Below are 21,841 nucleotides of genomic sequence, written 5' to 3' on the forward strand. Positions count from 1 at the left end.
CCAGGGACATTGATCCCACCACATCGCTGCTCTTCTGAGAAGAAATTTCTCACAATATCCAACCTGAACTTCCATAGATGCCCCTGTGCTGCAGCATCTGCTCCTCCACTCCTCACCCCAACCACCAACACAGAAGGCACAGCCCTGCGTTCACCAGACTAAAGCCCAACCCAAAAGTGAACAGACCTCTCCTCGAAAGAAATGAAAGAAGTTAAAAATAATCGTTTCTAGAGAGGCTGCTCTTGCTTCACCGTGCAGTAACCTCAGTTGCTGGGCACATGCTGGGTTAGTTCATGTTGCAGAGCTGCTGCCAAAACCACTCTGGCCTCAACCCAGAGGTGAACAAAGCTGTGACCCCAAGGGCCTGACCCAGTCAAGACCAAGAAACATGCACGTAAGCACATAAAGCGCTATTTAAAGCATCTAAAAGATTTCAAATCCCAGGATCAGGGACCCTCATTGAATGCATGAACTGCAGCTAGGAAAGGCGAGATGTGGGGTAAGCTTGGATCCCTTCCAGCAGGAGCCCCAGCAGAGCTGCTGGATTGCTCTGACATCCAGAGCCCCATGCACAGCACTCCTCTGCCACATGGCTGAGCTCTATTGGCAGGACAGGGAGGGAAAAGCTGGCAATGCTGTCTTGAGTCAAGAGCCAAAGCCACGCTCTGAACCTGAAGGTGGGGCTTTTTCCAGCCTTTCTTTCCATGGGGTGGGACATCTGATAGACACGGTTTGAAGGGCATGGTGCTGCTGGCTTGATGGTTGGACTAGATGATCTTAGAGGTCCTTTCCAATCTTAATAGTTCTACGATTCTATCATCTGTTAGTTTTATATCACCCTAAAGCGTATCTACCAGATCCTTCCCCAGGCTGAGGTCAGGGTGCACTTCTGCTCACAGAGGAGCTTGCTTGCTGGTAGCGCTGCCACATGGCTGTCAGATGAGTGACTTTCCCCATAGGGTGAGGCCATGTGGCTCTGTCAGTTCATAACTGCATGCTGGAGGGCATGAAGCCACACGAGTCTGAAAGGACAGGGAATTTTTGCTTTGTTTTTCAAAACCACTTGTAAAAACAAGAGGCAAATATTGAATCGGGGCCAACATCTGTATCTTTGTAAGGCCCTCCATCACCAGCCTTTTGCTGACTCCAGAACAATAAATATTCAGCATCCTAAAAGCTCTTCTTCAGTCTGCCTGGAAGAAAGCAGTCTCAAGGTATGGCAAAGCTGGGAACTTGCCCAGCTCAGCTTCATTGAGGCAATGAACCTCACCAGATTCCTTCTCTGCATTCTTTTTTAACACCAAAAAAAATGATGAAAGGCCCCCAAACCATTAGTTTCAGAGCACATCCACACACACAGCAGATGTGGCCCAGTGGAGGAGACAAAAGCCTCTCCCAAGGTAAAAGCAAGAGGGAGGGGATGGAAAACATTCGAGATCAGAGCTGCCATCACCAGGAGGATGGAGGTGGACCCCTGGCCTCACTGCTGCATGTGGATGCAACCAGTTCAGATCCTATTTTAGGCTGCATATGGGGCTTTTCATCTTCAGAGCAGCTAACAGGCATGTGTTAATCCCCGCAACGCCCTTCCGTGGCAGATAAGTGTTTATTATCTCTGCTTTACAGCTGGAGGGACAGGCACGGTACAGACCGGCTCATTGTTGGAGGCCCTGGGTAACTTCAGCTCCAGGGCTCCTCAGAAGGACGCAGCAGGAGCGCTGCCTTGTGCTGGCCAAAGGACACCCCAGGGGGACTCACCACATCCCAGGCTGGGATGGACACTAACCCCCAGCTGGTGCCTTCCAGAGAAGGAAGTTCAAAAGCACCCTCTAAACACAAAGCCCCAGGAAACATCCTCCACTGCCTTTGTGCAGTAGGTCAGGGCAGCAGCACTCATTTATTACAGGCAAATTAGCACCCATGGAGATTAAAGCTTTATCTCCCACCGGCTCGGTCACATCTGACTTAGCAAGATGCAGGGCCAGGCTGACACAGCGTCACCACGTGCAGGAGGAGCCGTGTCCCCACTGTCCTCTCACTCCCCATTGCCCTGACACCGTATCCCTACAGAGGGCAGAACAGGGACATGTGGCCAACTCCAGAGTGCTACCACTGCCCACTTCTACCAACAGTTTGACACTGACAGTCACAGACATGGCAAAACAACGGCCACTGCCACCACTGTAAGACCACCAGCCCCAGCCCCAAAACAAGTGGATTAGTGCTGAGCCAGCAAGGAAGGAACAAGGAATTACCGTGCACTTGGTTGATCTCTGAGTTGGAGGACAGGATCTCATCAGCCAACTTCTGGGCAGTGGGCAACACCTCAGTGTGGTGCGCTGTGATCAAATACTGTACAAACTTCTGGAGCTGGTCCCTGTTCATCTGGAAAAGGGTCTCTGAGATGGGAAGACGGAGTTTGACCTGGTCCGGCTTGCGGATCCTGTACAGTGAAAGCGCCACGACATGGGCGCAGTAAAAAATGTCCTTGTTCCCACAGCCACACGTCACTGATGTGATTTTGCAGCGGTCAAAGCTGATGGCCACCTTGTAGGTCATCTCTGGTTCTGTTGCAGTCGCTGGCTCTGTTACTGTCCCACTGAGGTGGAAACCTGGAAAGGGAATAGGAGAATAGGGAAAGGTGACATTAGCTTTGCTCTGACCACAACCACTCATGCAGGCTCTAGAACATGTGCACAGCCAGCAAAGGCCATTTCTGCATCGCTTTTTCAACGACTGTAGCACCCAAGGATGAAATCCCTGCACCCTCCACCTGTCTTCTGGGAAGGAGTGGTCACCATCCACTCAGGCTCCTCTTCCCATGTATTACCTTGCATTTGCTGTCTTCAGTCTAAATAAACCAGGCAGACGTCTGAGTACGACCATGGACTGTGCAATGGACTTGTGAGCTGCACTGGCCTCACTACCACCCCGAACCCAGCCTGCGTACAAATGCACTTCTGTACCAGCACGCGCACACAGCCAGCCTCCTCGGTGAGTTTATTTAACAGCCAAACCACAGGGGAAGAGCAAAGCCACTCGGTTCTCATTTGTTTAAGAGTCTCTCAGCCTCCTTCCCTCCCGGGAGCAATCCTCACCCGCACCTCCCCCTCAATGAATTCACACCACAACTCACGTGAGCAAGAGGGGGCAGAGAAAGGCCAGGTTTTCTTTTCTTTGATGAAGCAAACAACATAAAACTAAATACAATGCAGCTCCAGCTTCATTCCCTAGACCAGGCACGGAGCTCCAGGGCACAACCACAGCTCTGTGCTCTTCCGCACAGTGAGAACAAAAAGCAGAGATGGGAGCAACCCCTGTGAACCCTCTATTGACACGTGAGCTCTCTCCAAAACACAGCTGGCAGGGAGCTGCTTGTCAGCACGATCCGTGCGCTGGGCTCAGGGACTGCCCAAATTGCTGGCACAAATGTCATCACCCTTCAGCCGTGCTTCCGCCATGCTGCCATGCTGCCAGGGGCTGCAGCGCCTTCAGGCACCGACTGTGAAAAATGTCCCGATAATTCTCCAAAGCAGGGGAAGGGTGAGAAACAGGCTCAGATGGAAAGTCCTCTGGGTCTGAAGGAAGTGGATGCACTGAACAAAAGAGGGATAAAATCGTAGGGAAAAGACTGAACGTCCACTGGCCTCATGCTGGAGCCAAAGCTGGACGAATCATAGAATAAAAAGGTTGGCAAAGACCTCTAAGATCACCTAGTTCAACCATCCACCTACCACCAACACTGCCCACTAAGCCATGTCCCGAAGACCCACATCTATACACTCCTTGAACACCTCTAGGAACAGTAGCATATCCCACAAACATGCTACTGAGGAGGTCAAAGACCAACATTTCACATCCATCTGCCCTCTTCTCTCTCCCAATGAGGATGAGGACAAGGGGGCTTCAGTGGAGACACCACTGTGGAGCCTTACATGGTGCCCACGGAGCCTGGCCCTCCTTGCATAGGAAGCCCACTTTCCTCTATGCCCCAGGAACCTCATTTAGGCTGTGTTGAACAGAGGTTTCTGTGGAGCCTACCATCACCCTAGAGAAGGCAGCAGACAGCGGAGAGGCCCACAATTAACGACAAATGAGAAGATGGGGTGCGGGAGAGATTAAAATGCATTAACTGCATCAAACCCTTGCACGTTTGCCAGCCTGCACAAAGGCTTTCTGAGACAAATTCTACCAGAGGTTTTTAATAAATGGCATCAAAACCAGCTATTCACTGCCAGTCTCTTTAAAGCCACGCCAAAACCCACATTCAAATCTGATTAAGTGTCAAGGAGGCCTGCTTTCACTTTAGCGCACAGGATGGGGGAAACAGACCCGTTCTGCAGCCATTGACCAGAACTCAGACCGTGCAGCCAACAGAGCATCCAACATGGTGGTGTTTAACCTCAGGAGGACAGGGGCGGAAGGACAGACAGCCCCACACTGCCCTCTTGCTCACACACCACCAGCAGTAGAAGCACTGCTGGGGTGGTGCAGCCCTCAGCAGCCACACCGTGTAAATCTCAAGGATAAACTCCAAAGTGTTTATGTTTTACCACTTCTCCGGTCTGCAATGCTTGGCAGGCTGCACCGACTCGCTGCCAGTTTCTCCCCAGTTTACTTTCTGAACAAGTTAAAAGGATTGGAAACGACGTTCCTGAGCAACAATGTATGGATACACGTGCATGGACACCCATATGTATGTATATATAAAACCCTTCAAGACAAATTACAAGCCATAAACACTGCCTTAAAGATTTAGCCCACCAGGATCCCAAGCCAGACCCTACTTGAGGTTAACCAGGCTGGAGGAACTCAGCTCACATAATGAACCAACCTGCTTTGAACAGGTGTCAGCCTGAAAATCACAGAATAAGCTGAGTTGCAAGGGACACATGAAGATCATCAAGTCCAACTCCTGCATCAACTGTGGTCTGAAATCAAGAGACAAGCAGATATTTGTCCAGAACCTTGGCTCATGCTGCTCTATGGCATGGACACAGCTCTGTCCAGCAGCAGAGGCATGGGACATTGTGGGACATCCCAAAAGCTCTACTGTCCCACAGATGATCCTCACCATGACCAGAGCCATTCAACACACCTGTGACAGCCAAGTTCATCTGGCATCCGAGCCATAAGTCCAGCCTCAGTTTAGATCTGAGCTGTCACAGCGGCAGGTCTAGTTAAGATAAACTAGAAACTCTACACAAAACATTTATCAAAAGCTTAGTCAGAACTTAAACATGGTGAGGGGGGAGAGAGAGGAACCCGCGGCAACAACGGCGTTGTTCGGGAATATTTACATTAACGTCAGGTCAGCTTATAGCTACCACACCCAGCCCTGCTCTGCAGCACAGAGCTGATTCTGTGGTCCGCACAAATCCCTGACACTACAGTCACCAACAGGTGACAGCCACCTGCAGAAGGACAGCTGTCACTGTGCCCCCAGCTCGCGACCCACAGAGCATGTGGGGCACTCCAGTAAAGTGGAACACAGCCCCATATGCAGACACGAGGTCTGGATAGTGCTGAGAGCCAAAACAAATGCCCTGCCCTGCGTCCCCCCTGCACAGTTCAATTTAAGAAGTTCCTACAGCCGAGTGCTTATCTAGGACTTCATCTTCTGTTCCTAGCACACAGTTAACATAAGCTAACTCGGTGTTTGATTTGCTGCCAGCAAAGTGACAGTGCCAGGGCTTGAATGCTACGAAAAAGAAATAATTAAGTATCATCTTGGTAACTACAGGCTCATTAAACCACAGATTAGTCCCAAGAAAAAGGCTCAGGCTCCTCCCTACCCCTAAAGAACTCCCACCATGGAAGCTCCCCAGTAGATGCCACTTTGATTCAGGGTGCATGAGGAGCTGGGTGAGCATGGTCAGCCGCCCCAGTTAGCTGCAATGAAAGCACTGCAAATCAGCACAAACAATGCACTAAACACAGCCACACACTGCACCATTAGCACATCTCCTTCCTAATTCCATTTATCCATCCAATGTGGACAAAACACCTGAGCAGAGACCTTTTCCCTGCCATGGCACATTTGCCCCCGGAGTCCCCGCTCTGATGTTGCATTACTGTTGTAGGATGTTGTGCCTCTGCTTTAAATTAAAACAGTCCCTGAGGATCTATGCTGGGAGTTTGTGAGCTCCACGCTGATGGCGCTTCTAAACTCATTAGCAGGGCAGCATTTTCCCTTTGGGGTCTATAAGTCCCATATGCTGGGAGGAGCCTGGATGCTCCAACCCCCCTGGGCTCTGAAAGCCCTACAAAGCACCAAGCTGAGCAGCAGCTCCAGCGCCCAGAGCTTTGCTGTTATGATAGGACCATCAAGTCCTTGACCAGAGTACCTTTAACCAAAGTGGCAAATGCTTAGAGCTGTAAATCTACTCAACCAAAAGGAGTTTTGCAAATTCTTCCAGCTCTCCCAGAGCAACCAGAGCTAAGCATTTATAACTGAGGTGTCCATAAGCCACCCGCAAGGAGAGACCCCCAGACCTTCTGCCTGCACCTTGAACGAGCTTCTCAGCCTTCCTACAGAGGAGATCACCTCTGAAGAAAAGGATGGAGAAGGCCTTGCCCTCTGAAGATTCTGCTTCAGAGGAGGAGTCTGCAGAGTCAGCACACAAGCCAGTTGCATCAAAACACCTGTGGTTCAGAGGTGAGCATGCCAGACTCACTACCATAACAGATAAACCAATTTTACTCAGTCTTTCCAAAGCAACATCACCTACAGATCTAGTCATAGAGACCACAGAACCCAGAAAACAGCAAAACCCCAGCATTACCCACTCCCTTTTTGTAACTGTGACCTCTAGACTGTTCAAGCAGCGCAAGGAGGATGAGGAGCACCCTGCAGCTACACCGCCATACAGGAACTCAGCTCTGCTCCCTCCAGCAGTTGCTGCTCGCAGCCATCTCCCAGATTTCACACCCCAGCTCAGGGAGAACTCACAGTTGTCATTCACAGAGTTGCACCACTTGGAGAAAACGAGTTTGCTCTTCCCAGGCACGGCATGTGCCTGCCTTGAATGCAGCTGGCACAGTCCCCACACAACATGGGAGCAGACATACCAAGACTTAACCCTGGACCAGAAGAAACAAGCTGAGGCTGCTGCACCAGCATTAACAATGGTGATGCACTGGAAGAGGTTGCCCAGGGAGGCGGTGAAGTCACCTTTCCTGGAGGTGTTCAAGAATCATGAAGAACCATAAGAGGTCCATGGTGAGGGGGCATGGTGGGGATTGGTGGGGTTTGGAGGTCATTCAAACCTTTATTTTACCACGATTGATGCACAAGAGGACCAGGAGCATTATTTCATGTCACTGGGGCTCCTCTCCTCCTTTCACAAGCTCAGTGGTCTTTGCCTACAAAGACCTTTCAAGAAGACCTTCTACCACAAAGGAGGACAAGGAACGGCTCTACAGAAAGAACAAGGCAACCATATCCACTGTGCTGAGGAAGCTGGGTACAACCAAACATGGGGCTCCATTAAGACTAGCAAGAGTTGCCAGGCGCAGTGAGCCCTGAAAGGACAGACAGGAAAGGCTACACAGATGTTTATGGGGCTCTGCAGATGTAGACAACGTAAACCAAAATTTTCAGTGCAAGCCATACACACTAGGTTACCATGACCCAAATATTTTTAACATTCCCAAACCACAGCGGAAAGGTATTTTAAACTAAAGCGATTCCAAGCCCCTCAGTGATTAAACGGACTGCAGCTCCAGCTTGTAGTGGAAAAACCATTTGTTTTTCCACTGTGTGAAAGCCATAACTAGCAATGAATAATAATTGCTGCGCCTAGTGTTATTTATAAGTCATTCTTGGTCACATTTCCGAGCCTAGAAACAGCAGCTTTCCAAACGTGAACTTAAAATCAGTCAATATTTGTAATGTAGACAACACCCATGGGAGGAAGGTGTCTGTGTGCTTACGCGGTAGGAAGCGGAGGTTAGTAAAATCTCCGCAAGCTTTCCAGCTAATAGATCAATTCCTCCAGCCGGCTGATCCTGACAATTGCTCAGTCTCTGACCTTGCAGTTGGAAAGGAGATGGGCTCATGAACTCATTTGCACATGACAATGCTCCGGCAAAGTGAATCATCTGCCTCTGATAGTAATGGAGAGTACTGCTCACTCCAGCCCTCCCAGGCTCCATTCAAATAGCGCAGGGCTGGCCTTTTGTGCTGTAAGTGCAAGAAAGACTCCGCTGAAGATGTGTGCAATTAAACCCACTTTTCTTGTTGCTCTTTTGATTCAGCGGAGCTCAATGAGAGGCACCCTAGGCAGGTGTTGTCACACACAGATAAAATGTGCCTTTTCAGAGCGCTCACAGACAAAAAGAAAGAGGTAAAGGCTGAATCAATTGCAATTTCTCCCTTGCAAAAGAGGCAATCCATGCTTCAAGCAATTCAATGAGGAGAGAGCTCGTTCGGATTTACATGTCTGCCCCCTCTCCCCTCCCCAAAGCTATTTCTTTTAGTGACAAATGGATGCCACACGCAAAGGTGCTGCCATGCAGCCGGACCTCTGAGGGGCAGGGAATGGGGAAAGACATAAATCCAAAGGGCCGGGGCCCTCCTCCCAACCCCACCACGCTGCTTTTCCCTTTCCTGGCCATACCACCCAAGAAAAGCAATGTGGTTTGGCAGAGCTAATGAGGACAATTAACAGAGTGGTGCCGTAACAAAGGGATGTGGTTGAGATGGGACCACCGTGTCCTTCGGGAGCCAATGGGAAGCCATAAGCAGAGGATGAGCCACCCCACAAGTGCACGGTCAAACCTTGGACATCGGCAAGCAGAGGTTGCCAGCAGAGCTGTGTGAGTGGGCAGGCTGGGGAAGAAGCTGCAGCTTTAACAAGAGGAGATGCGAGTGCAGTTGTTTGTGTTGGAGGTAGCCGTAAGCTCCTCTGAGCAGCTGAGTAAGCTGGAGGGACGCTCTCGCTGCCATCTGCTCTGATCCCAGAACACCTCCTGCAAATGAAGAGTCAATCCGCTGGTTTCTATTCCTGTTAACCTCTAATCAGCCGCAAGGACCGGCCTCTGCTCTGCTCTTTATCTGAGCCAGCTAATGCGTGAAGTGCACCGCGCTCCCCATCTGTTCCAGCATTAGTAGAGTTAAAGGACAATGCCGTTTCCCTGTCCCAAGCATTCACTTACACAGATGCCCTTGTATTAACTCAATTTCCCAGTGATTTCCATTATTACCCTTACGAGATTTCTGCTGTTTGTTTATCCAGAAGCCTGAGTTCTTCCCTCCCCCTGCCCAGCTCCAGGGGTGGGCTCCAGCAGGCTGCTCCTGCTCTGTGACATCTCCCCCCCCAGACACCCCCAATTGCTCCCATTCTCTCCCCATGCCTCAAGCACTCTTTGTTGCCTGTTCAGACCCCCAAGCCCCATTCCCAGCCCCAATGCTGAGGATGCCCCTCCCCACATCACCGTCCACATCCTTCCGCTGCCTACCAGCAAATGGGTTTTTAATCTACCCAGATGCACAACCCTTGCTCTGAAGGCATATTGTTTGGGGGAAGAAGGGGAAAAAAAAAAAGCCAACCCTCGTTCTGAAGCTCTGACCGATTTCCTCTGCTAATTTGCAGCCCTGCAAGCTGAACGCCTGTGCTGGCAGCTCAGAGCTAATGTGAACGGAGCCGAATGGCGATTGTGTAGCAGCATAAACAATAGAGAGGGTTCGAAGAGAGGGAGAGTTCAGCACGGCTCTGCTGACACGTACTGCCTGCGTAAAAACTGGTGGCAAAACGCTGTCCAGTCTCTGCTCTTTGCTGCTGTTGTGTATCTCATGGCAAGCTTGAATATAAAGAACCCACTTGAAACAAAGAGAGGGTTAGAAAGATGAGTGCGTGCACTAAATTAATGGGCAGAAACAGTGAATGCAACACCTCCACATCAAGAGAAAAAGGAAACAATTGTGACGATCCCCAAAGTATCCATGTTTCCGCATTCATTAAGGACTGTATCTAAATACAGAGCAAGGTGGCTCCTTGTCACAGCCCATGTGCTTTCTCAAAAGACTCTGGAATCACAGACTGGGTTGGGTTTTAAGGGATCTTAAACCCCCCCCGGTTGCCCCCCACCAAATCAGGCTGCCCAGGGCACCATCCAGCCTGGCCCTGAATGCAGCCTATGCCGGAGCTGTGCCTTGAGGAAACCCATCTGAGATGCCAGAGCCTGCATGCAAGGCTGGACCACAGAATCAGTGACTAGGATAACCACTGATTATGATTAGAATAATTAGGATCATCCTAGCTGGGGTCACCCAGATTTCCAACAGCTGAGAATCACAGAATCATTAAGGTCAAAAAATACCACGGAGACCACCCAGTCCAACCCCAAACCATCACTAGGATATAAAAGACTTTTAGTGAGGAAACGCCTCTTGTCCAGCCATGGAAGCGCCCCCGTGATGGAAGCACAGATTTCACTGCATGTAGAAAAGCAGAGCAGCGTCATTTCCTCTACAGTCCCTTTTACAAGGCAAATCCTGCCAGCCCTCAGCGCCACAAACAAAACAATCCCTGCCACTTTCACAAAGTGTCGGCCGTGCCAGAACCCTTTTGTACTGCCATTGTTCGCATGGACGCGCCCCGCAAGCGGCGGCTCTGCTCCTTTGTTCCACCCTGCAAACCTGGGCTGTCCGGGATAGCAGGAATTTCCAATCCAGATCCAATTAGCACAGCGCTTTCACTTTATTCTCTATGGTGGAAAACAACTGAACCCGAAGCGGCTGTGCAGCTTGCACCTGCAGCACGCAGACACAGCGCGTTGTGCTCGAGGTGCCCCAAAGCCAGTCTGCTGCTGGTCTGCAGGGGAAAAGCCTTGGGGTCAGCAACTTGGCCTGAATAAAAATTGAGTTATGTCTGCCTAATCCTGTTAAATCGGTCAGAGTCTCCTTGTACCCATTGTTCTGGCTCCTGGTTTAAGCACTCATCCCTCGGTACCCGCTGGCAGGGGATGAAGTTACTCCAGAGCCACGGGCATCCTTTTCTCTATCTGTTCCCATTGCCATTCTGCTTTTCCAAGACACAGCCTCACTCCTGGGTTGGTAACTTACCCAAGCTGAGATGGGAGGGATGAGAAAGGCAGAGCTCATGATAGCAACATGAGAAAGGGAGACCCGCTACCACTGAAACCCGCTAGGAACCAAGGAGATGCTCATCCTGCTGCTGCATTCACGGCATATTTTGCAACTAGAGCCACAACCACACAAAGAACAAACTCAGCTGACCAATGTCGAAAATCAAAAGCAAAACTGAGAGCCTCACACATCTCTGTTCCATGGGACCAGCCAGGCTAGCAGCATCCCTGATGAAGCACCAAACCAGGGCACGGAGCAATGGAGGGAAATGGCACACAGCCCTGATCCTCCCTGAGACACCAGACCTTAAAATAGCAGCTTGATGATTTCTAGGGAAGTTATTAGTTATAATTTTCCTGGCCCTCAAAAGCCTTCTGAGGGAATGAGGCAGCCTAGATTCAGTATGAAAACCTGCTCCAAATTCTTCCAAAAAAAAAGACACTTTTTCCATCAAAAACAGTTTTATACTGGGAGCATGAAGTCTGGCTCTCTAAGTTACTGGCAAGGCTGTTAAATGAGCATCACATTTACAAAGTGTTTGTGGTAATGGCCTCAGTAACCATTTGCTGAAAAGGTCAATTAACTTCCTTCACAAAACCTTGCTTTCAAGCACAGAACAGGGCTCTGTGTTCAAACTGCTCTCCAGAAGGGGAAAACCCTTTGCAAAGAAACCGTTCCCCCATTCCTGCTCCCCACTGCCCACCCCACAGCCAGCACAGCCTCCATTGCAGTGCTCCCAAAGACATCCAGTTCCATCCCCACCATTCCCACTCTTCCCCCTGCTTTTGTCCTTGCTGGACAACAAGGACAGGCAGGTCCTTTGGGAAGGTCACTCTGATGGCCAGACACGCCATCCCTAAAGAAGCAGTCATTCCTTGCATGCACCTGCAGCAGACAGGGGCCAAGTGCCACAGCCCCGACTCCTAACAAACCCATCCCTCTCCTTTTTCTCACTATTGAATTTCACTGAGGAGACCACAGCCAAACGTTTCTACATTGTAGAAATATTATTGTTCTTGAACGGCTTTGCTCACTTCAGTAGTTTCACTAAAAGTTAGCGGTTTCCACCTTTTTTCCCTCAAAACCAATAAAGCTTAAATTTTAGAGCCTATTAGGGCTGCTCCACATTGAGAAATTAACCAGTCAGCGAAGGAGAAATTATTCAGCATTTGCTATTTGCTATTTCAGATCAGCTTCACCCTGTGAACTTTTTATTCCAGAATAATTTTGGAATACTTTGCAAGGCTATTAATTACTCCACAAGGATAGGACTTAATTCCAGGACAGGGAGTTGTTCAGATAACCACAAGTACCCTACAGCAGCTGGGCTGATCACTGTCCCTCTTACAACATAAAAATGATGAGCATTTTTCTGGTTATTTGTGTTATTAGCTTGGGCTGGGAGCTTCTGCAGGAAGACAGACACTTCTCATCAGAGGTGGAGAGATGACAAACATGGTGGCCATAAAGGTCAACAGCATCGTGGCTTGTAGCAGAAAGAGCAGCAGGACAAGAGTAATGGCCTCAAGTTGTGCCAGGAGATATTAGGAACAATTTCTTCTCCCAAGGAGTGGTGATGCACTGGCACAGCTGCCCAGGGAGGTGGTGGGGTCACCATCCGTGGAGGTGGAACATGGAGATGTGGCACTGAGGGAGGCGGTCAGCGGGTATGGTGGGGTAGGCTGGACTGGACGATCTTAGAGGCCTTTTGCAACATTAATGATTCTACAAAACAGTTTTTCCAGCTTTTTTTAGATCCAAGAGCTGAAAATATAAGGTGAGAGGAGTGGTCTAATGAAAAGCTTGCAGGACATTGCATCATGGGATTAAATATGCACCACACAGTGCTGGGAGAAGCAGAAAACAGCTTCTGCCCTTGGGATCTCTGCAATGAAAGGCCAGCACAGCTTCTTGGGGACATCCAGCAGCGTCCATACATTCTGTGGTAGATCCCAAACCCAATCAAACCGTTTGCTGGAGGAATTTCCCACCTTGCCCCCCAGGACCGGGATCCTGCTGGATGCTCTCCAGTCTCACCAAACTACAGATTGCACCCAAAGTCACTACAACAACTACAGAGTCAGCTCCACAGGCTGTACAACAGCAGTTGGATTATGTGGCATCTCCTGGATAAGACAACCCCTCAGTGACCCCAAGAAATGTCTGTGTCAAACACTACCTGCAAACCCCAACACATCCCAAAGGGCGGCAGCAGAGTGCCCAGGCACTATTTCTAATGGGGTTCCAGGACCATCTAGGAGAGATGAGACCAATCCGCATAGGGACGTGACACACACATCTTCATATCTCCTTCCTGGCGAACCCACGCAGCCACATTTGGGGTTGTGCCTGACGAGCACACAAATTGCCTCATGCTGCACAATGAAAACCCCGTGCAGAGCAGTCATTGCACTTGAAATAACAGAATGTTTTTAAAAAGAAACGCTTTGATGGCATTGTTTTCACACGACCCTGCTGAAAAGTCAGGAAGGCAGCAGGAGGTCTGCGGAGTTAAGACTTCCCTTGCAGCCTCCCTTGCTTGAAAGGAAGGCAGTTGGGAGGCAGATGCATGACAAGGATGCTCAGCTCCTCTACATCAGCAGTTTGCAACATCTTTAGGACACAGCCTCTCTCAGATTCCTGTGGGGTGACTCGACAGCACACTTGCTTATCGTGCACCCCCCACAGCAGCTGTCCTGGTCACCCACCACATCCCCAGGGCTCCCCAGCCCCACATCAGGTGCTTCGGAGAGCAGCCCAAAATGGAACAGCTGCCCCAGAGCATCCCCTATTTTCCAAATTCAGGATGCCTCCACAGCTTAACAGCCTTTGGAAATCCAAAGGGCCGCAAACAGCGATAACAAGCGAAAGATGAGCCTACAACTCATGGTTCTGATTTAAAAACTTAACAGATCTCTTTTTGCTGGAGAGGCATTGTTATTCAATACACAGGCTAGACTGCAGGCTCCTTCGTTTGCTTTCGGAGCAGTGCAAACATCTAAAATGACACCGCATAATGACAAGATCTGTCATCAGGACGGCTGGTGCTACAATATACAGAAAGAAGGCGCAGACACATAACGAAGGAAAGACCTATTCACTCTCCTCGGAATTGGTTAAAATTAAAACAAAAGGAAACCTACGCTGTGCAGTTAACACTAAGTACACAGAAGCAAAGGGAAAGGGGAAAATTGCAAAGCGAGTCATTTCAATGTGGTTTTCTGCCATTATATGGCATCAAGCCCTCTTGGTGTCAGATGGAGAGCCTCCGACTCCCCTAACCACAGATGTATTTTAGTAATTAAGCCCCTCTGCAAAGGGAAAGGGGAAAAAAAGAAAGGGGAAATCCTGCCATATCCCAGTCAGCAACCTGCTGAAACCCAACGCCAAAGCCAAGCAGCACAGAGCCCCTGCCCCATCTCCCACCGCCGGCTGCTGGGGCTGCCACGCGCCCTACACGGCTATCAGTGGATTTATTTCCATTTGGAGCTGGAAGCAACCAAAAGGCAGTGAGCTCAGCGTAACGGGGCAGAAATGAAGGAAAAAACAAAACCAGATGAGCGGCGCGGGAGCCTGCTGCTCTCTTCCCTTTGAACAGGAAAGGCGGTAATTTGAGACAGCACCGCTTATAGGAGTTTTACCCACAATCTCAGCAAAGGTTTTTAGGAATTGTCCTATATCAGCACATAATGTGAGCATTACATGGTGCTCACAGAGATGAGAGGGAAATCTCCTACAGACCCGTGTGGGGAAGCATCACAGGGACAAACTTTAGGGAGAGGCGGGGAGGAATAACCGCAGCTGGGGACACTGGGGACATTTCCAGTAGTATCCCTGGGTCAGTTTTGCAGGAAGGGCCACAATGGAAAGGGTGCAGGAGCACCACCCTTGCATGGGTCCCAACTGCACGTAGGTCTCTGTGGTCTCATCCCGATGCTGCTCCTCAGTTTTCCTGCAGTTGCTTAGCGACAAGGACAGCTCACTGCACTGCCGCACCAGGCATTAAATACCCTCACACTTTGTTTTTGCAGATGAGGAGCAGCCAGGAGACGGAGCGAAGAGGCCATTTTCTCCTCTGAGAGGCAGAGGTGTCATCTCAGCACCTGGCAGGATGACTGCCCCACTACAAAGATGACCAAAACACCCAAGGTGAAAAAAGCCCAACTCACGCTCTATCAAAGCAAGAGCAGTGAAGATGCCACAGGCAAACCATGGCTCCAGGCAGCTGCAAGGGGAGATGCTCCTGGATCAATGCTGACACCCTATTGTCTTTAAATCTCCAAATTCCGGAGTTTTGTGACTGGCTGGCACAGGCACTTCAAGGAGCCAGGAGAATGAGCTTGAAATCACAAAGAAAGGTGCAGAAACAAAACTCAATTTCCTTTCCAAAGCTCCTAACCTTTTAAGCAGCTCTGATGCTTCTTGACATGGCTTACGGCTTCCCAGCGTTTGGGTTCAGCTGTTCTGTGATTTGCTAGAGAAGCTCACAGTGTATTTTGCTACACCTGGAATCTGCCCAGCTCCGGGCAGCCTGCAAACCTGGAATGGCTCCAGCAATGCTGGAAGTGGGTTTCTGGTGCACGGGGAGGGCTGAGACGTGCCAGCACCACGCACCTGACAGTGATGCACCTCTGGAAGATACTCATCTGGAGTTACCTTGCCCAAGGGCCCTGAACCAGCCTAGCTAAACACCTCACTGTGCCAACAGCTGTGAGCATTCTTGCTCAGAGACCTACTTGCAAGACTTCATACTATGTGCTTACGTTTACAGGGAGCAGTCACGTTTTACCAGCCAACATCTACAGACTCGCCTGAACAAAGCCTCTGGTGTGCATGGGGCAGTGAGGTGATGTCCTACTTATGGAACTTTTTCACCTCAATGACAGCAATGAAAGCCAGGGGCTGCAGGGAGCAGCTCCCCTCCCCTGGTGTCATCCAGCCCTTGGGTGGCTCTGGCATTCCCTCAGTTCAGTGGACATCAGGACCAACCAGCCTCATCTACCTGCATGGGTGCCCATCCTCCCTGACCTGCACTGTATCCTCCATTTCCTTCAGGGCCTTACACCCAAAAAACAGAAGCACAGATCTGCTGCTCCAAAGCACTGCAAAACTTCCGTCTGAGCAAAGCTTCCATCCCACAGCATGCCCAAGACAACAGGCAGATGTCAAATTAAAACGACTCCAGCCCTTAGCAGCCTCTCTCTCTCTCTAAAGAGCAATTGCTATTATTAATTTGCTTCCTCCAGATAAACAAGAAACGTATTAAAATCTGAAATAGATCAGGAGCACAGGGGGCAGCAGAGGGACAGGAGGTTGCCACTTGTCTTTAAAAAATAAATACTTCCATGCTGGATGACACTTCCCACTTGCCGGCTCCCCAGGAGCCAATTTCCGCACCGCGCGTTTCCTCTGCAGGAGACAGAAACGTCACTGCTGCTGAGGCAGCTCGAGGGCCCGTCCATCTTTGAGGGGAGGATGTACCCAATCTGGGGCCTAATAGGTGAAATGCATCTAAAAATAGATACTTAGAATGTAAAATTAAGTTCATCTTAGCGAGGAACACAAGAAGCTTTTCTACTAAACCTAGAGACAATCTCACTGTGGACAGAGACCAACACCTCACCCTCTCCATCCACCCAACAGGAGGATGATATTAGGTGGAACCACTTCACTGATGGCACGAAGCTCCTCAGCACTACTTCCTCCATCCTCTGCAGTGAGGAGAAGTGGTTTGAAGCACAGCGAGCAGCAGAGTTCCCATTGCCCTCATGATGCACATTTGCCAACGATCTTACAGCCACGCGACAGCCGCACTTTCATAGATACCCCCTTGTTTCTCCAGCCATAAAGAAAGGATTTAAATGGCTGTTGCGAGCACAATGCAAGTTATCAACCATATCAGTACACGGAGCCAAGGCAGCAGCAAATTACATTCACTGTACACTCAGCATTTGTGCAGGCAGGAGTGTTTGGGAGATAAGAGGGAAAGGAAACACACAACAGACAATCAGGACACCTAAAACACAAGCACCGAGTTCACAGCCACAGCTGCCTCCAGTCCGGGGGTTTTCCTATAGCTCAACCTTCTTCAATGAGCAACAACAACCTTGGACAGCTGTAACCCTTTTACTCTTCAGAGACCTCTCTAGGATGCAATAAAGCCCTCAACCTGTCTTCTTCACGATGAAGGTACGGGAATTGCAGCACGCTCACCACCTCCAATCACATAACCACTAAGTTCAATGTCAAGAACTCTGGTTTATAAGGAGATTTTGCTAGATTTGGGAAATGGTATGAAGCATGCCGGGGGCAACACCATTAGGCTCATTAAGCTGAGTAAACTAAACTAAACTCAAAAGAAATTAAAACCAAAGACCACTGCAAGCTGTGAGCTTTACATCATCTCGAAGGCAGAGGTTCCTGAACTTCCACTTCAGACATGAATTAAACTCACCTTTAAATTTTCAGCAGCCCACATCTGCGCTGAGTGGATATTGAAGCCAGCCACCGACACTTTTGCACGTTCACTTTGTCTGATGCCAACAGATCCATCTGCCTCAAATACAGGAGATCTCTTTTTAACACTCAAAAGCTAATGAAAAAAATCCCCTCTGGTGAAAGGACAACACTGGATCAGAGAAGTTTTATTAGCCCTTAACCATGCAAAGTTGGATGCTTGTCCCCTGTTTAATTCTAATACTCTGACTCTGTTAAACATTAACTGTATAAATAATCAAATACTTCACATGACAGAGCCATACTTCCAATCTGGGGCCAATAACCCAGAGGGTAATGAAGGGTGTAGTCTTCTGGGCTCAAGGATTTCCAGCACTCTCCAAACACCAGAACAAAGGCTTTCCCTTCCCCCCTCCACAGGCTTCAAAGCAAAAGCTTTGATTCACTCAGTGAGACCACATCAAGCCAGAGCACAGGCATGCGAATCTTATATATCTCATCGCACACCCTCTGCTCCAGAGACACATGTGAAACCACCAACCATTGTGTGGTCTGAGCTCTGTCAAATTGCCTGGGCCCCCTCCAAATAATAGTAAGAAAAACCCCAAACACCAAAAACCCACCTCCCCATCCCCAATTAAGCACAAGATGCATCCTCCCACTGGCCCCATTCATCCATCCTTCCATCCAACCTGTATACACAGAGTGCTGTATATGACCACTCCATATACACAGAGTGACTCCAACCACTGTGGACATGGTCTTCAATTCATGGCTCCATTGTCCCCTACTGCTCCTTCAAGATATTTTCCTGATGAAATATTATGGGATTGATGAGACAGGATCACAGCTCCACGCTTCCAAAAACTGCAGTTTCCACTGCTTGTAATGAGGATCATGGCTGTGTGGCACCTCTGAAAGTAAGCTCTTGCCCTCCTTGGGCTTTGTTTTCCCCAAGTACAAGGCTGGAAGAATGCCCTTTCTGGGCCCCACATGGGTATTTTAAGACACAGGCTGGAATTGTTTGGCTCGTTAGGAAATGATTGGTGCCTTTACAAAGCAGAGGAATGCAAAACTCTATAGAAAGAAAGATCTATAAAGGAAAAACAAAAAGGAAAGACAGAAAAAGGCCTGTTTGAAAGAAGTTAAAAATTAAAAGCTGTATTAAAAATATATCAATCTGATTCTGGCTGTCCCCTTCCTCCAAGGTCAAACGAGACAAGTTTTAGGAAAATACCATCTAATGTCCAGGACTTCACTGTTTCAGATTGATGCTTTCCCTTTAATGCTGACTGAAAACCTTAAAGTGATTTTTGGCGATCAAAGTAGCAGGAGCCAAATGGAGAAACAGTCGACCCGTAGCTCTGCCTAAAACTGTGCTTTCAATACTTCTGAGCTGACTTTGGAAAATTACTATTGGCTTTGCCAGAGCCCAGGAGAGCAATTCTGCATTAATTATCACTCTCACGCTGCAGACAGACATACAAAACATAAAGACAACTGCGAGGCTTGTTCAGAACAAGGGATCCAGCGCCGGGGATCCACACAAACATTTTCTCCTTCAAGTGTTATTCAACCACACAGCTCCTGGAGAGAGCCCTGGGCTGTGCCAGGTAAAGCACAGACTCAGCACAGCCTGCACCACTGCTGTCCACATTGATGAATTCAGTTCAGCATGCGGCATCTGAGCCAGACTAAATGCATTCTGAGGATGCACAAGAGGAGTAGATACACCCAAACTACCTTATTGCAGCCTTTAGTGACATTACTGGCAAATGTACCAAAGCAGAGCAGTCCTCCAGCATGACAATGGACTCAGGCTGAAGAGATGGAGCTGCCACCACCCGTGCCTGTTCAACACCCACTCCAGCATCACCAGCAACACATGGTCCAGACGTGGGAAGGAAAGCCAGGAACTGCAGCAGGAGAAGGGCAGAGCGAAGCCAGGAGAGCCAAGGAACCACCTCCAGAGTTCCCCCGTTCTGACTCGCATTTCCACATGCTACAGAAAACCCAAAGCTGATTTTACTTCTGACTTGCAGATTCTGGTGAAGAGGGAAAGAGAGAAGGCCGGCCATCTGCTCAGGTCCCCGCAGCAGAGGAGAGGGCTGCACGAGGCGATTCTACAAGAAAAGCCCTGCTACAGCACATGGGGAGGCTTTCAGGTTGACTTGGCTGTTTGATTTCTTTAATGCAATTTTGGACCCAGATGTTTTATAACACACGCTACCGAGGGTGTACATGCGAGGAAAGTAACTCTGATTTGAATATCCCTTAGAGCACATTGCTCTTATTAAACACACTCTGCAGAGCTATTGCTCCATGCAGCATTAGACAGAACAAGACGTTCTGGTAGACTACAAAAATTGGCCCATAAAAAATAAACACTTCTGCCTCACTGAGGGCATGTGGAATTGACCCAGAGAGCTTGTCTATTTTCATTGGTAGCATTTTCGTACAGCAGAATAAAAAAATTCAGTTCTGGATGTAGAGCAAATGTTCCTCAAAGGCTCCCGAGGAATCCCTCTTGAAGCCACTGGCAGGCATGCCAGCCACCCAAGGGAGCACTGGAGGACCACTGTGCAGTCCCACTCTGCACAGGCATTGCTCCGCAAACTCTCCTTCCTGGTCCCTCCATTAATCATATCTTCAAGGAACAAGTCACGTCCCAAACACAGGCCCAACATGTTAAGGATGGAAAAGATCACTACGATCACCCAGTGACCCTCAGTACCTCATCCCCACAGCCAAACACCTCTAGGGATGGTGACTCCACCACCCCCCTGGGAATCTCTGCCAGTCAGTACAACTGGAAGCACAAGGCTTGCACCCTTCATAACGTCTTGGGTTGAAAGGGACCTTAGAAATCATCTTTCACTCTGCTGGAGAAGGGAACAAGAAGCCCTCACATCCATCAGTGACCAGGACCCAGATGAGCAGACAGGAATAAACAACAAAGAGACAGCATCACCTTGAGCAGCACTCTTGTCTGGAGCCGCGCTGCTAGTGACTGGTTTCTTAGGGCTCTCCAGATTCCTGCTCCAAGCCAGGCAGAGCGGAAACAGGAACCGAGGGCTCCCGCATCCCAAATCCTACCCAGGGACAGCTCTGCTGGCTGTCTGGCTCCTTCCTTCTCAACAAAACACTCCAAAAATGAACAAAAACAAACTATCGTTGTGACACTTTTCACAAGGCAGACTCCTGGCTCTGCAGCCAGGCCCAACTGCAGACGCTACCGAAGTATATTTATGTTAAAGTAACTATTTGAGCTGGAGCTTGAAAGAGGAATGATCCTTTTTCTAAGTGCTTGTGGTTGCTGTAAAAACAAGTCTTAGCAACAGCCACATTTCAGGCGCTCTTCAGAGAAACCCTGTGCCGACCTCTCAAACACGGCGCCGGCGTCTCCATAGACCCACATAGCAATGGAGGAACAGCAGCCAGCAAAGGGCCAGTCCTTGAGGCACACACAGGAAATACTGGAGCAAGAAACACTGACCTGGTGCGTTGGTACTACACAATGCCGTGCTTTTCACCTGCCGTAGAAGGTCCTTCCTGCTCTTCATCTTCTGGTTGCTGTCCAAACACCTTCCCCCTTGTTCAGGTCATCCCCATTTTTTCTGTGCTCGCTGCTAGTCCCACTCTCACTGGGACTGGGAACAAGCTCCCAGTTGCCCATCAGTTATCTCAGAGCTGCTCCAGTGCAGCCAGCCCCATAGTTGGATATGAGGAACAATTCCTTCTCATAAGGAGTGGCGATGCAGTGACACAGGATGCCCAGGGAGGTGGTGGGCTCAGCCCCTGGAGGTGTTCAAGAACCGTAGGGATGCTTCACTAATGGTCATAGTGGGCACGGCGGAGTGGGGCTGGACTGGGGGATCACAGTGATCTTTTTCCAACCTTTATTGGCTGTATGATTCTGTGATTCTACAGCACACTGGGACGGCCGGCATCCAGCCCGGCCTCCCTGGAGAGCTGTGTGGGATGGAGCCGCATCCATTGTGAAGCCTCTCTGGTAATCACCAGCTGCTGGAATCAAACAAGGCTCTGCTGAGCACATGCAAATTCCAACTTTTCATCGGTTTGGCCACATTTTCAGAGGGATGGCAGAGGCGGCTCACAAAGCGGGCACCCCCTCCCCCTTGCTCTTGCACTAAGCTTCGCTGCAAGCTCCAAGAAAAGCTCCCCAGACTTCTTCAGAAGGGCAAAACCAACATTTTTCTTTGTGCCTGCTCTCCAAAACAGCAGGACCGTTTTACACTCATCTTTCCCTAAAATAAAACAGTTTGAGGCAGA

General features: G+C 49.5%; 1 protein-coding gene across 2 annotated transcripts in view; it reads right to left on the reverse strand.

Moving 5' to 3' along the window:
• The window catches only part of ZSWIM5 (zinc finger SWIM-type containing 5), an 81,378-nt gene that overhangs the window by 19,378 nt on the left and 40,159 nt on the right, over window positions 1–21,841 (reverse strand). Inside the window, exons 1-2 of one of the 2 annotated variants that reach the window (XM_015870152.1) lie at window positions 2,831–2,852; window positions 2,256–2,612 (exon numbers count right to left, since the gene is read on the reverse strand). In XM_015870152.1, coding sequence (XP_015725638.1) covers window positions 2,256–2,612; window positions 2,831–2,837 — 364 coding nt within the window. In that variant the 5' untranslated portion in view covers window positions 2,838–2,852. Of the gene's footprint in view, window positions 1–2,255; window positions 2,613–2,830; window positions 2,853–21,841 lie in introns of those variants that run through there. The other variant, XM_015870150.2, reaches the window with a different exon arrangement.

Source organism: Coturnix japonica, chromosome 8, assembly GCF_001577835.2.
Source record: "Coturnix japonica isolate 7356 chromosome 8, Coturnix japonica 2.1, whole genome shotgun sequence".
NCBI classification, from domain to species: Eukaryota; Metazoa; Chordata; class Aves; order Galliformes; family Phasianidae; genus Coturnix; species Coturnix japonica.